At 48.5% G+C, this 12,494-nt stretch overlaps 1 protein-coding gene across 1 annotated transcript in view; it reads left to right on the forward strand.

Annotated features, from left to right (window-relative positions):
- Positions 1–1,405: 1,405 nt before the first annotated feature.
- Positions 1,406–12,494, forward strand: part of SDHB (succinate dehydrogenase complex iron sulfur subunit B) — a 32,994-nt gene continuing 21,905 nt past the window's right edge. The window contains exon 1 of the mRNA XM_014836182.3: positions 1,406–1,652. Coding sequence (XP_014691668.1) covers positions 1,581–1,652 — 72 coding nt within the window. The 5' untranslated portion in view covers positions 1,406–1,580. The remainder of the gene's footprint in view (positions 1,653–12,494) is intronic.

Below are 12,494 nucleotides of genomic sequence, written 5' to 3' on the forward strand. Positions count from 1 at the left end.
GGGGAGCAATTGTCTTCCCATGATTTCATCCAATTTGGCCCAGGAGGCCCTTGGAGCAGACTTGGAGGAGCCCTCTTGCAGTGCTGGCTCAGCTCCAGTGGAAAGTCAAGGTGACCTCAGCCCTGTCACCAGTTACCCCCAAAACAGACCCCCCCAAGGCAGCCACTTGAATCACAGGATCAAATCAGCTGGCCCAATGCCCTATGATACAGGCCAGGAAACTATAGGCTGGAGATGGGGGAGGACCTGTCCGAGGTCGCACAGCCTGGAGGAGAAGATTCAAGGTCAGACCCAGGGGTCCAGGTTGTTTCCCGCGGCCTGGCTACGCCTCCTTTAATGCGGCCACACAGCAGTGCAGCCGGGTTCCAGCCCAGGACTCCAGCAACTTAGCCCCATGCAACCAACTCATCTGGCCACCTTAATTTCCCCAGTAGCATCTAAACGAGCTGTGAGTGTGGAAACCAAAGACTATGAAAAAGGGCCCTTCCCATCTCAAAAACAAGTGGGCAGAGAAGCAGATGCATCGTTCCTGAGAAACACAGGTACCTGCAAAGTTAACCACCTTCCTAAACGCCTGAGGTGGTTGAAGAGACCAAGGGACGTGGAGGATGGGGGCCATGGCCTGCCCAAGATAATCCAGCCTCCCCCACCCACCAAGGGAGCCAGGCTCTGAGATGACCCGAGGAGGGGTCTGAAAAAAGCAGCTGAGATGAGTAAAATGGAAGCTTAAACACAGACACACACACACACACAATTCTCTCTCGCAAGACTGTCCTGGGGATTAAGTAAGATGATGGATCATAATGTTTGGCACATAGTAGGTGTTCAGGAAATGGTTTTGAGGTTAACTGGCTAACTAAGGCCCCTAGGGCTGGGTTCCCTTGTTACCCCCACTTACAGGACAGAGCCTACCTTCCTGCTACTGTCCCGTTACTGCCCACTAGAGGAAGTCCAGTGAGGGCAGTAACCCCGCGCCGCTCGCTTGCTGTAGCCTCCCCGCGCCGGGCACATAGTGGGTGCTCCATACATATTTTGAATGAATGAATGGATGAATGGATGAATGACACATTTGCTTTCAAATCCCCTCAGATTTGCCCGGGACTGAGGGGTTTCTCGGGACGCGGGGCTCTCAGTGCTTGAACCTGAACTGTCTCGAGCAAATCTCACTGTGACTGACAGAAATGTCTGATTAAAGCCATAAGCGACAGAGTTCAGGGATATGATTGACAAATTTTCAGGAAGAAAGGGGTTAAAATTGGCCCGGGATTCAAATAGGGTGGCTCCGCCCCCCGTGTACTTAGTCCCACCCCCTTTCCTCTCGGACTCCGCCCCCTTCTGGGAAGGTCACCTTAGGACCGCGGGTGGCCAACTGGGCATGCGCCGATCCCTCGCAACTGCGCACGCTCGTGTTGGCTAGCTCCGCCTTCCTCCGCCCACTCGGGAAGCCGGAAGACACTCGGTGGCTCCTGCGCGGCTAGCGCGGCCGCGGTGGACGCGGGCTCGCCGCCGCGGTGCTCGGTGGGACGCCGGCGGAGAGCGACCTCGGGGTTAAGGGGTGGGGCTCGACGTCAAGAGCCAAGATGGCGGCGGCGGTCGGAGTCTCCTTGAGGCGCAGGTTCCCGGCCACAGCCCTTGGCGGAGCGTGCCTGCAGGTGATCTCCGGGGCCGGAGGGAGAGGGCAGGCGTGGAAGTCACGGAGACGGCCCGGAGCCGAGGGGGCCGTGGAGGGGGCTGAGGGAACCTGAGGCAAGGCCTCGGCGAGGGGAGCGCCCGCTCCCGCCTGCGCAGTGCTCTGGATTGGTCTGGAGCGTCCCTGTCCGTTATCCTTCTCCGCCTTTCCGCAGCCTGGGAATTGGTCAGGGTGGAGGCGATATTTTAGAGATAAGAAAAAAAAACAGAGGGGACTTGAATTGCCCAAGGTCACGTGGCAAGCTAGTGCCTGACAGGTGGAAGCAGAATTCTAATCCAAACGTCTGGACTGCAAGCCCTTTTTCTGCCACCACTAAACTGTCACTTCTGTGGAAAAGACAGGCGTGCAGGAGTCTGAAGGGTGGGAACTGGGAAGCGGGGTCCCTCCTCCGGGGTGCAAGGGTGAGACTCCGTAAGAGGGGCTGGACCGAGATCGGTAAGGAAAGCGCAGGTGAATTGTTGGGGACAGGGCAGGGGACGGGAGGGATGGAGGGAAATCCTCTCGGCCCCGAAGGATCGGGACCCTTCCCCTGCTCGGGGGCTGCGGGAAAGCCTGGACTCCTTAAAGCAGCGTCGTCCCCTCAGTGTCCCCGTCTGTAAAGGGCGTGTACTAATACCGACCCCACAGAGTGTTGGCATGAATCACAGAGGGCCAGAGCCCGGCGCCGCGCTTGTTTGCATTATTCAGGGTGCACTGCTGGGTTTCTGCACACGCCCTGTGTTGTCAGGAGAGTACACACTTCTGATCTGCATTCTAAGTGGGAACGTCTAAAAGGGGAAGGGAAATTGCCATTGCATACGTAAGGGACTAAGGATTTACAAATCTCTTTCCAGTGTTTCCTCGGGACTCCTCACCAACCCCTGCAAGGTGGGCGAACAGGAATTCTTATCTCCTTTTCAGAGATTTGAAAACTGAGGCCCCAGAAAGAAAATTTTTTACTTGCTCAAGATGTCGTAGGTGAGAACTGGTAGATCCAGGACCTAAACCCTTTTTAACATAATGTGTGAAAACTTCCTAGCGCACGTCTGGGCCCATGGTAGGTGTAGAAGAAATATTAGTTCCTCTCCCCTTCTTGCACTTAGGTGAGAATCTCTCTCCTTTTCAGTACCTGCTCTGGCTGCGTAACACAGTACACATGGCCTGTTCTCTGTAGTCTTTCTGAAAGGGGAATGGGGGGAAGACTGCCTCGGGCTGGCGGCCTCTGAGCATTCCATCGACGACCTCGTTTGCCACTTCCTTTTATAGTTGCTGAGCAGGCAGTGAAGTTGTGAGAGCCCCAGCAGTGAGAGTGAGTTCCAAAGCTCGGTCCAGGAGTGAATTGTAGAGGAGGCTGGTTTCATAGGTCAGTGTTGTAAGTCCACGTGAGGCCACTGCACGGCCTCCTGAGGGCAGAGACATTGGAGAGGCCCTCCCACCCACCCCCCTTGTAGAGTCACACCCACAAAAGCTGCCTCCAGAGAGTCAGGGCACAAGCTTGGGGAAGTACCTGTGGGTGACATTCAGGAGCCAAGGACCCTGGGACACGGTGCCATGTCTCTTCTGAATTCCTTTTGTGCATTAGTTTGCACCACTGAACCACAGTTCCGCCTCTAAGTATTTAATATAAGATATTAACTGTTGTTTGTGTTACCTTATTTCTTCATCTAGACTATGACCTCCTTTAGGGCAAGTTCCGCCTACTTTCAATTGTGTATCTGATTGCAGGAGCCAATCAGAATAATACAAGAACTGATAATGTTGCCAGTATTGAAAAGCAGAAATTATTTTCTGGGCTGTTCTAGAAACTTGACCCTCCAGGTAATCTTATGAGGTAGTTTTTAATACTCCCTACCACTTTACAAAAGAAGAAATAGAATCAGAGAAGTTAAGTAATTTGCCTAAGAACACACAGCCACTAAGAGGTAGTGCTTAGATTTGAAACAGTGCCGCTCACATTTCAGAAACAAGCCTTCACCTTCCATTTTACCCAGGTTTCTACAGACCTCCTTGTCTTCCTTCTCTCCGTTTCGACACCTTTCTCTCCTGCCTCCAGATCTATATCTGCTCTATCTAGCTGCAAGCCTCTTTAAGGAAGCTTTCCTAGAAGAATAACAAGCAGCCTTTATCATGATCCAGAATTCTCCCTTCTCATCCTCCTCAGTCCAGTTCAGTCCAGTTGTCGATTATCTGGCTCCTTTCCTTAAATTACAAACTATGAAGGTAATCTTTTCCAAGATTTCCTAGAAAGGTACGCCCAGCCTTGACTCATGGAGGCAGAAATGCTTTTGAAGGACCCTCTTCCATCCTGGGTTTGTAGTATAGATTGATGGACAGGCAACAAGAAAAAACCTCAAGTTTTTGCCCACCTGCCTGCTTCTGCCTGTATATTCTCCTTTTCTTCCTGTTCCTGAGGGGGAATTGGTGACACTCCTGCGGCTGCCCCTTCATTCATGCCCTACATCCATCCCATCGCTTATTCAGAGAGAGCTCTCCAGTAGTTCTCTCCTGTCCCCCGAGGTGTCAGTTTTTCCTTCTCTGTTACACCAGCAGCAGCGGCAGCACACAAGCAGGCTATAATTTCTCCCATCTTAAAAAAAAAAGCCATGTCCCGCTACCACTCCGTTTTGCTGCTCATCTTTATGGAAAAACTTCTCAAGAGATGTCTAAACTCACTGTCCAAAATTCATCTCCTGCCATTTTCTCTTGAACCTCCTACAGTCAGGCTTTTCTCCCTCACCACTTCACTGAAATTGCTCGAGGTCACGGTGACCTTAGCTTTGTTAAACCCAGCAGTCATTTCTCAGTTCTCATGATATGTGCTTTTCTCTCTGAAGCATTTGTCACTGTTGTTCACTCCCCCCTCAAGATACGTTTTGCATCTGGCTTCCAGGACATCCAGTCTTCGGATCTTCCTCCTCACACGTTGGGTGTTCTTTCTGTCTCCTCTGCTGACTTCACCTCTTTGCCCCAAGCTCTAAACACTGGGGCTCAGTCCTTAGGCCTCTTTTTTATAGACACTCCCTTGGGCTTTAGACACCACTTACCAGTATATGCTGATAACTCCTAAATTTATGTCTCCAGCCTCGACCTTGCTCCAGATCTCCAGGTTCAGATGGCCACCCAGTTACAGTCTCAAAATCTCCACGTGGGTGTCTAATAATATGTCATAAACTTTGCTTCCCCAGAACCAAAATCCTGACACTCCTCCCGCCACACACTCAACTCCTCCCGTGTCAGTTGATGGCAACTCCATCCTTTATGTGGCTTGGGCCAAAAACTTTGGAGTCATCCTTGTTCTTTGGCTCACTCTCACATCCAGTTTGTGAGCACATCCTGTCAGTTCCCGCTGAAAATATATTCGGAAACCAACCACTTCTCCAGCCACCAGCCAGTTCAGGCCATCATCTCTTAGCTGATCATTGCAGTTACTTCTTAGCTGGTTTTCTTGCGTTCATCTTTGCACCTCGACAGGTGATTCTCACAACAGGAGCCAAAATGATCCTTGCAAAACTTGTCTGACTGACACTCCTCTGCTCAAGACCTTCTGATAGTTTCCCATCATGCTCAGGGTAAAAGCAAAAATCCTTGCAAGGCCCTATGTGATCTGGTCTCCCGTTAACTTCCTGATTTCCTCTCTGTTCCTGTCCTCGTTTACTCCATTCTCAACTGCACTGGCCACCTCATTGTTCCCCACACACGTTCCCACCTCAGGATCTTTGTGCTCAGTGTCCCCTCTGCTGATTTGCTCTTCCCCTAGATATTGTATGGCTTGCTCACTCACCTCCTTCAGGTCTTTGCTCAGCTGTCAGCTTTTCAGTGAAGTCTTCCCTGGCCAACCCAGTTAGAATTGTAGAATTGTGGCCAGGACCCGCCCACCCCCGGACTTATCACCACCTGACATACCATAGATTTTATTTCATTTACTTATTTATTTATTTTGAGGAAGATTAGCCCTGAGCTAACATCTGCCGCCAATCCTCCTGTTTTTGCTGAGGAAGATGGGCCCTGAGCTGACACCCATGCCCATCTTCCTATACTTCATATGTGGTACACCTGCCACAGCATGGCTTGACAAGCCGAGCCTGGGTCTGCACCTGGGATCTGAACCTGCAAACCCCGGGCTGCCAAAGCAGAACGTGTGAACTTAACCACTGCGCCATTGGGCCAGCCCTGTAGATTTTATTTAGGTGTGTCCCCTCCAGTCACTGTGTAAGCTCCATGAGGACTGGAACGTATGTCTGTTTGGCCTTGATCCCCAAGGCCTAGAACAGTCCCTGGAACATAGTAAGGCACTCCATAGTTATTTATTGAACAGACGAGTGAATGAGCACATCTGGGCCAACTACCACCTAAGATCGTGCTGATTGGATGAGTAGAGGAATAACTCCTGTTTTTCCTTGGATCTGTTTGGGAAAAGAAATTATTCTTGTGTGCTGTTCCATTTTGGATTTGCAATTTCACCACTGCTATAGTGGCTGAAAGGTTGGGCTTTGGAGTCAAATGACCTGTGTTTGAATCCCGGCTTTTTTGTTATATGATCTTATTTTTTAACTGAGAATAATAAAACTTTCTTTAGGAGAATCTTTACGAGAGATCTTGTAAAGGTTAACGGTAATTTAGCGCAACATCTGACACGCGTAAGGGCTCAGTAAATGTGTTACCAGTATGTTGTGTTCTTATTGTCCCCTAGGATAGCAATCAAGAGAGACAACAAATGACAGTAGAAAAGTAAAAGTTTGTTCACTTGTGCACAGGAGAGGCACAAGGGAGTCGGTGTGGAAAGGAAAGGGGCAGGTGACCAGCTCCTTAGGGAGCAGGATTGTGGGGCTTTTATTAGGCAAAGGCTGGGGAGGAGGGCCTTCTCAGGGCATGTAGAGGTGGGGTGGTGCTTGCGCCTGCGCTGTCGTGTAGCATGCTACTACATGCAGTGCATGGATCATTAGCGTGCTAGCTCTCCACCCCAGGTGTGATTTTTACTATGCTAATGGGGCTAGGGTCACCTTCAGTGGACTCCTAGGTGCTATGGTGCATGCGTGAGCCCAGGAGAGTCCACAGGCTGTGGAGCGTGGAACTTGTTGGGCTCTATCTGATTCTCCTAGGTTGCCGATTGGTTAGGGGCCCCATCTGGTTAGGCCAGGGGCCTTGCAGATGGCCCTGTCTCCTTAGGCTAGTTCCTGTCTCCATGAAAGCTGTTATGTTATTACTTCTATGAACACCTACATGACACCTTTTTAGATTTCTCTATTCAGGGGATTTTTTTTTATATCACAGCTACCATAATCCTATGGGTCAACTCTAAACAGTCCTCAAGATGAGCAAATCTCCATCACTTTTAGAACCACACCCTCTGCTTGTTTTGATCTATCTTCTCTCTTCATTCCTGTTAGCTCCCATTACCCCACCAAGTGTTACATAAAATATATTTTTAGCTCAAAATGAATTTAAATTAGCTGTTTTGAAAAAAAAATTCGATGACACTTTGGGGTACCCCAAAACTAATGTTGGGGTGTTATTGCCTTATGGTACTCTTGTGGTGCGTCCTTGCCTTGCATTTGTCTCACATCTCTCATATCAGACTTGCCTAATGATTTCTAGATAAACCTAACGCCTTTGGGAAGATCCGCGTGGTCAGGTCTAGACCTTTGTATCTTGGTAGAGTGGCTGTGAAGCAGATGTTAAGTATGAGGAAGAGGCGTTGAAGGGAGGACCTGCTGCGGGTGACCGTGGTCATCTTCGACAGGCCTTTGCAGGAGCGAGACCGAGTGTGATCGAGCTGGATGCCTGTTGCCCACTGACGGTGTTATTAAATGAAGCTTTAGAACCATGGAGTTATAGCTGACAGCCCCAAAGTCCCGGGTTCTGTTTAAAGTCCAAATGTTACTAATGTTTTGATTTTTAAAATTGGCAGGAGTTACCTTTTTTAAAAGGCGTTTTGCCCCTCTCCCCTTACCGCCTGCTTCGGGCATGGTGACCGCCCGCTCTGAAAACAGTTTGACAGCTTCTTAAAGAAACTAAACATGCATCTGCCATACAGCCCAACAGTACACTCCTGGGCCTTTATACCGGAACATGGAGACTTGCGTTTGCACAGAAACCTGCCCACACGTGTTCATTACAACTTTATACAACCCAGACATCCTTTGGTGGGTGATGGCTGACCAAACTGGTGCATCGTACCGTGGACCGCTCCTCAGTGACGAAAGAGACGACTGTTGAGGCTCACGGCATCTTGGCTGAATCTCCAGAGCAGCGTGCCGCATGAGAAAGGCCAATCCCAAAAGTTACACACAAGACGATTACACTTATGTAACATTCTTGAAGTGACAAAATCCTAGAAATAGACTAGTGGTTGCTTAGGGTTAAGAGATGGGGGAGGGGGCGTGAGGGATGTGGGTGTGGCTGTACAAGAGCAACCCGGGATCTGGTGGTGGGAATGTTCTGTACCCTGACTGACGTCAGCGTTAGTGCTCTGGTTGTGATGTCGCACTATGGTTTTGTGTGATGGTACCATTGGAGGAAACTGAGTAAACGGTACATGGAATCTCAGTACTGTTTCTAAAAATGCATGGGATTCTACAATTATTTCAAAATGAAAAGTTAATTTTTTTTAAAAAGCAACAATTCTGTATATGCGCAAGAACATGAATGAATCTCAGAAGCATGATATTGAATGAAAGAAGCTAGACACAGGATGTACTATCTGGTTGCATTTATATGAGATTCTATAAAAGGCAAATCTGTGTGATAGATCAGGTGCAAGGGGTAGGGAGAGGGCACTGGTTGTAAAGGAACACTAGAGAACTTTCTGGATGGATGTCTCCTGTCATAATTGTGGCAGTAGTTATACCGCTTCATCAAAACTCATCAAATTATACACTTAACATTGGTGGATTTTATTGTAATGAATTACACCTCATTAAATCTGACAGAAACAAAAAAAGGTGAGTGGGGGCACTAAGCCAGCAAAAGCTGCCGGAGCTGGTGTCTTCAGGGACCGTTTCTTTTCACTTCCTCCCGGTTACCACAAGGTGGCTGGCGTTAGCCAAATGTTCCTGTCGTTTTACAAAATGGAGCCCCTAGTGGAAAATGTTCACTTGCAGAAGTGGCCTTCCTTTTATTGATGATCTTAGCCAGCCTGGTGATAAGAAAATACCGCTTTCATCTTCACCTTCACTTTCATTTTTTTTTTTTTTTTAAGATCAGCTCCTGAGCTAACATCTGTTGCCAGTCTTCTTTTTTTCCTTCTTCTTCCTCCCAAAGCCCCCAGGACATAGTTGTATATTCTAGCTGTGAGTCCCTCTAAGTGTGCCATGTGGGACGCCGCCTCAGCGTGGCCTGATGAGCAGTGCTAGGGCCGTGCCCGGGATCCAAACCAGCGAAACCCTAGGCCGCCGAAGTGCAGCGCGCTGACTTAACCACTCGGCCTCACGGCCAGCCCCTCATTTTCTTCATATATTTTCTTCTTTAATACTGAGAGCTGATATTTATATTTCCAGCTTCACTCTGTTTTGGGCATTTTTTGCTGCAAGTAGCAAACACCATTGCATTTCTTGTAATTACTCAACTAATCTTCAGAGTTTTTACTTTCCTTACCAGTTTAATTAGCTGGCCTGGAATATAGTCTGAATTTTTCTATATACAAATTGAGGGTTCAACTTAGAATTGCTGTTTGGACTGACAAGGCCCTCCCCTCCCCATCACCGTCGTAGAAGCTCAGCAGGACTTGCTGTGGTCTCCACCTTGTTTCATCCGCCCAGTGGCAAAGGGCCTCAAGGACTATGGAATGGAGACACTTAGCTATTGACTTAACATTATAAGTACATGTCATATACGGAGGGGTGTTGTTGTTTTATTTGTTAATGGCTTGACATAGATCGTACTATTCAGCCTTTTAAGGTACATTTAAAATAAACCACATTTTTACATTCGTCTACTACTCAGTTTTTGCTCTTTTCTTCAATCTTTCCTAACCCGGGATTAAACTGCTGTGTGCAGAGGCCTGGACCAGGTATGCTGGGAGATGTAAAATAAACCTCTTCTACACCATGATGGTTAATTTTCTGTGTCAACTTGTCTGGGCCACAGGTTGCCCAGATAGTTAGTCAAACATTATTCTGGGTGTTTCTGTGAGGGTGTTTTTGGATGAGTTCAACATTTAAATTAATAGACTGAGTAATGCAGATAGCCCTCCCTGATGTGGGTGAGCCTTATCCAATCAGTTGAAGACCTGAATAGAAGCAAAGACTGGGGCCGGGCCGGTGGCACAGTGGTTAAGTGCACACGTTCTGCTTCGGCAGCCCAGGGTTCGCTGGTTCGGGTCCTGGGTGCGGACATGGCACTGCTTGGCAAGCCATGCTGTGGTAGGCATCCCACATATAAAGTAGAGGAAGATGGGTGCGGATGTCAGCTTAGAGCCAGTCTTCCTCAGCAAAAAGAGGAGGATTGGCAGCAGATGTTAGCTCAGGGCTAATCTTCCTCAAAAAAAAAAAAAAAGAAGAAGAAAAGGCTAACCCTCTTCCAGATGAGGCAGTTCCTTCTGCCTGATTGCATTCGAACTGGGACATTGGTTTTTTCCTCCCTTTGGGCTTGATCTGAAACATCAGCTCTTCTTGGGTCTTGAGCCTGTTGGCCTTTGGACTGGAACGACGTTATTGGCTCTCCTGGTTCACAGGCCTCTGGGCTTGGGCTTGATTTACATCATTGGCTCTCCTGGGGCTCCAGCTTGCTGACTACAGGTCCTGGGATTTGTTATCTTCCATAATCACGTAATAAGTCTCTTTTTATATCTATGTATATGCATATCCGTTTATGTTTGTGTGTGTATGTATATGTGTGTACACAGTTGGCTCTGTTCTCTGTGAACCCTGACTAGTAATACACACATCCTCAAGGGGTTTAGACATGAGGAGAAGACAGCACCAAGAAGAGACGTGAGAGTATTCACAAGTAAATGGGAATGTACAGTGTTTAGGAACATGGGTCTGGAGTCAGACAGCCAGCCCTGGGTTCCGAGCCTGGCTCCACTCATCAGCCCTGTGCTGGTGAGCCCATCACTTGATCTCTGAGCCTTGTTTTTCTCATCTTTAAAATGAAGATTCAGTGGGGTAATTAATATAAAGCATTTAATACAGTGCCCAGCAACAATAAGCAGTGGCTTTACAATGAGTATGAATTTTAATATAAAACTTTTTTTTTTTGACAACAGCACCCTTTTTGCAAATACAAATACTTTTGGGGAAGCTGTTCTGGTTGAAGGAGGGAGGGAAATCAGAGGCCCAGCCCCTTAACTTGACCCTCTCCCAGCAGCTCTTGAGGCGGCACTCCGGGGTCCCTCGGCTGACTGTGAAACCCACTGGCAGAGACTGTAAGTGCCCGAGAGATATAATAGGATTGTGGAGAGCAGGACTCAGCTGTTTGTTAGTTCCCCAAACTGGTTTGTTTTAAGATAGAGCGTTCTTTGTCATGTGTCCTGCTGTAGTGGACTGAATGTTCGTGTCCCCCGAATTCATAGGTGGAGGCTCTGATCCCCAGTGGGGTGGTCTTTGAAGATGGGACCTTTGCGAGGAGATCAGGGTTAGATGAGGTGTGAGAGCAGGGCCCTTGTGGTGGGATCAATGCCCTCACCAAAAGAGGAAGAGGCCTGAGATCTCTCAGCCACGTGAGGACACAGCAAGAAGGCAGCCGTCTGAAACCAGGAAGAGGGTCCTCACGAGACGCCGAATCTGCCGCCACCTTCATCTTGGACTTCCCAGCCTCCAGAACTGTGAGGAATAGGTGTTTGTTCAAATCGCCCAGTCTTTGGTATTTTGTTATAGAGGCCCAAACTGACTAAGACGCCTCATCTAAAAACAACAGCATCTCGTTTTGACAACTGCGCTGGCTTTCTCCCCGGTGTCCCCAGAGGTCATCTGACAATTTTCCTGGCATAACCAGTGATACGCTTCTCAGGAATAAAAATGATTGTCATCCACACGATAAAAAAATTTGTTAGCTTCTCATTGATCTTGGGGTAAAATCAAACTTAGAAATCTTTCTCAACTTCCTCACATCTGCCACTCCTCCTTCCTTACTCAGGCCACCCCGCCTCATCCTGGACCCTCTCAGGTCCTCACACACGCACCTCCCCCATCCAGGCCTCTGCACATGTGCTCTCAGCTTATAACACCCCTTCTCATTCCCCTTCGTCCCTGTTCATCAAGCCTCGGCTTAAATATCATCAATGGGGCCTTCCCTGAGCTCTGACGCTCGTGTAGGCCTCTGCTGTATGTGTTCTTCCCGGGAGTATCACTCTTTATACTTGATTGTGGATATTTAACTTCTCTCTTGCTCACTACAAAGTAGGTTCTATGAGGGCAAAGGCTCTATTTTGTTTTGTTTTTTTAAAGATTGGCACCTGAGGTAACATCTGTTGTCAGTCTTCTTTTTTTCTTCTTCTTCCCTCAAAGCCCCCCAGTACATAGCTGAATATTCTAGTTGAGTGCCTCTGGTTGTGCTATGTGGGACGCCGCCTCAGCATGGCCTGATGAGCAGTGCCATGTCTGCACCCAGGATCTGAACCCGTGAAACCCTGGGCCGCCAAAGCAGAGCGCGTGAACTTAACCACTCGGCCACGGGGCCGGCCCACTCTGTCTGTTTTAAGTGGCCTTTCTCCAGCCCCCAGCACCATGTCTGGCATAAGTGCTTGGTGTTTGTTGGATAGCGGATGGCTGCCTTTCCCAAGAAGACTGTGTGTCAGTAATGCGTGGGTTTCTATCCAGTACTGTAGTTCATAGTGCCAGCTAAATACAAGGATTTATCTTGCATTTTTAATAATGTTTTTCCTTCT

Source organism: Equus asinus, chromosome 5 (genome assembly GCF_041296235.1).
Source record: "Equus asinus isolate D_3611 breed Donkey chromosome 5, EquAss-T2T_v2, whole genome shotgun sequence".
NCBI classification, from domain to species: domain Eukaryota; kingdom Metazoa; phylum Chordata; class Mammalia; order Perissodactyla; family Equidae; genus Equus; species Equus asinus.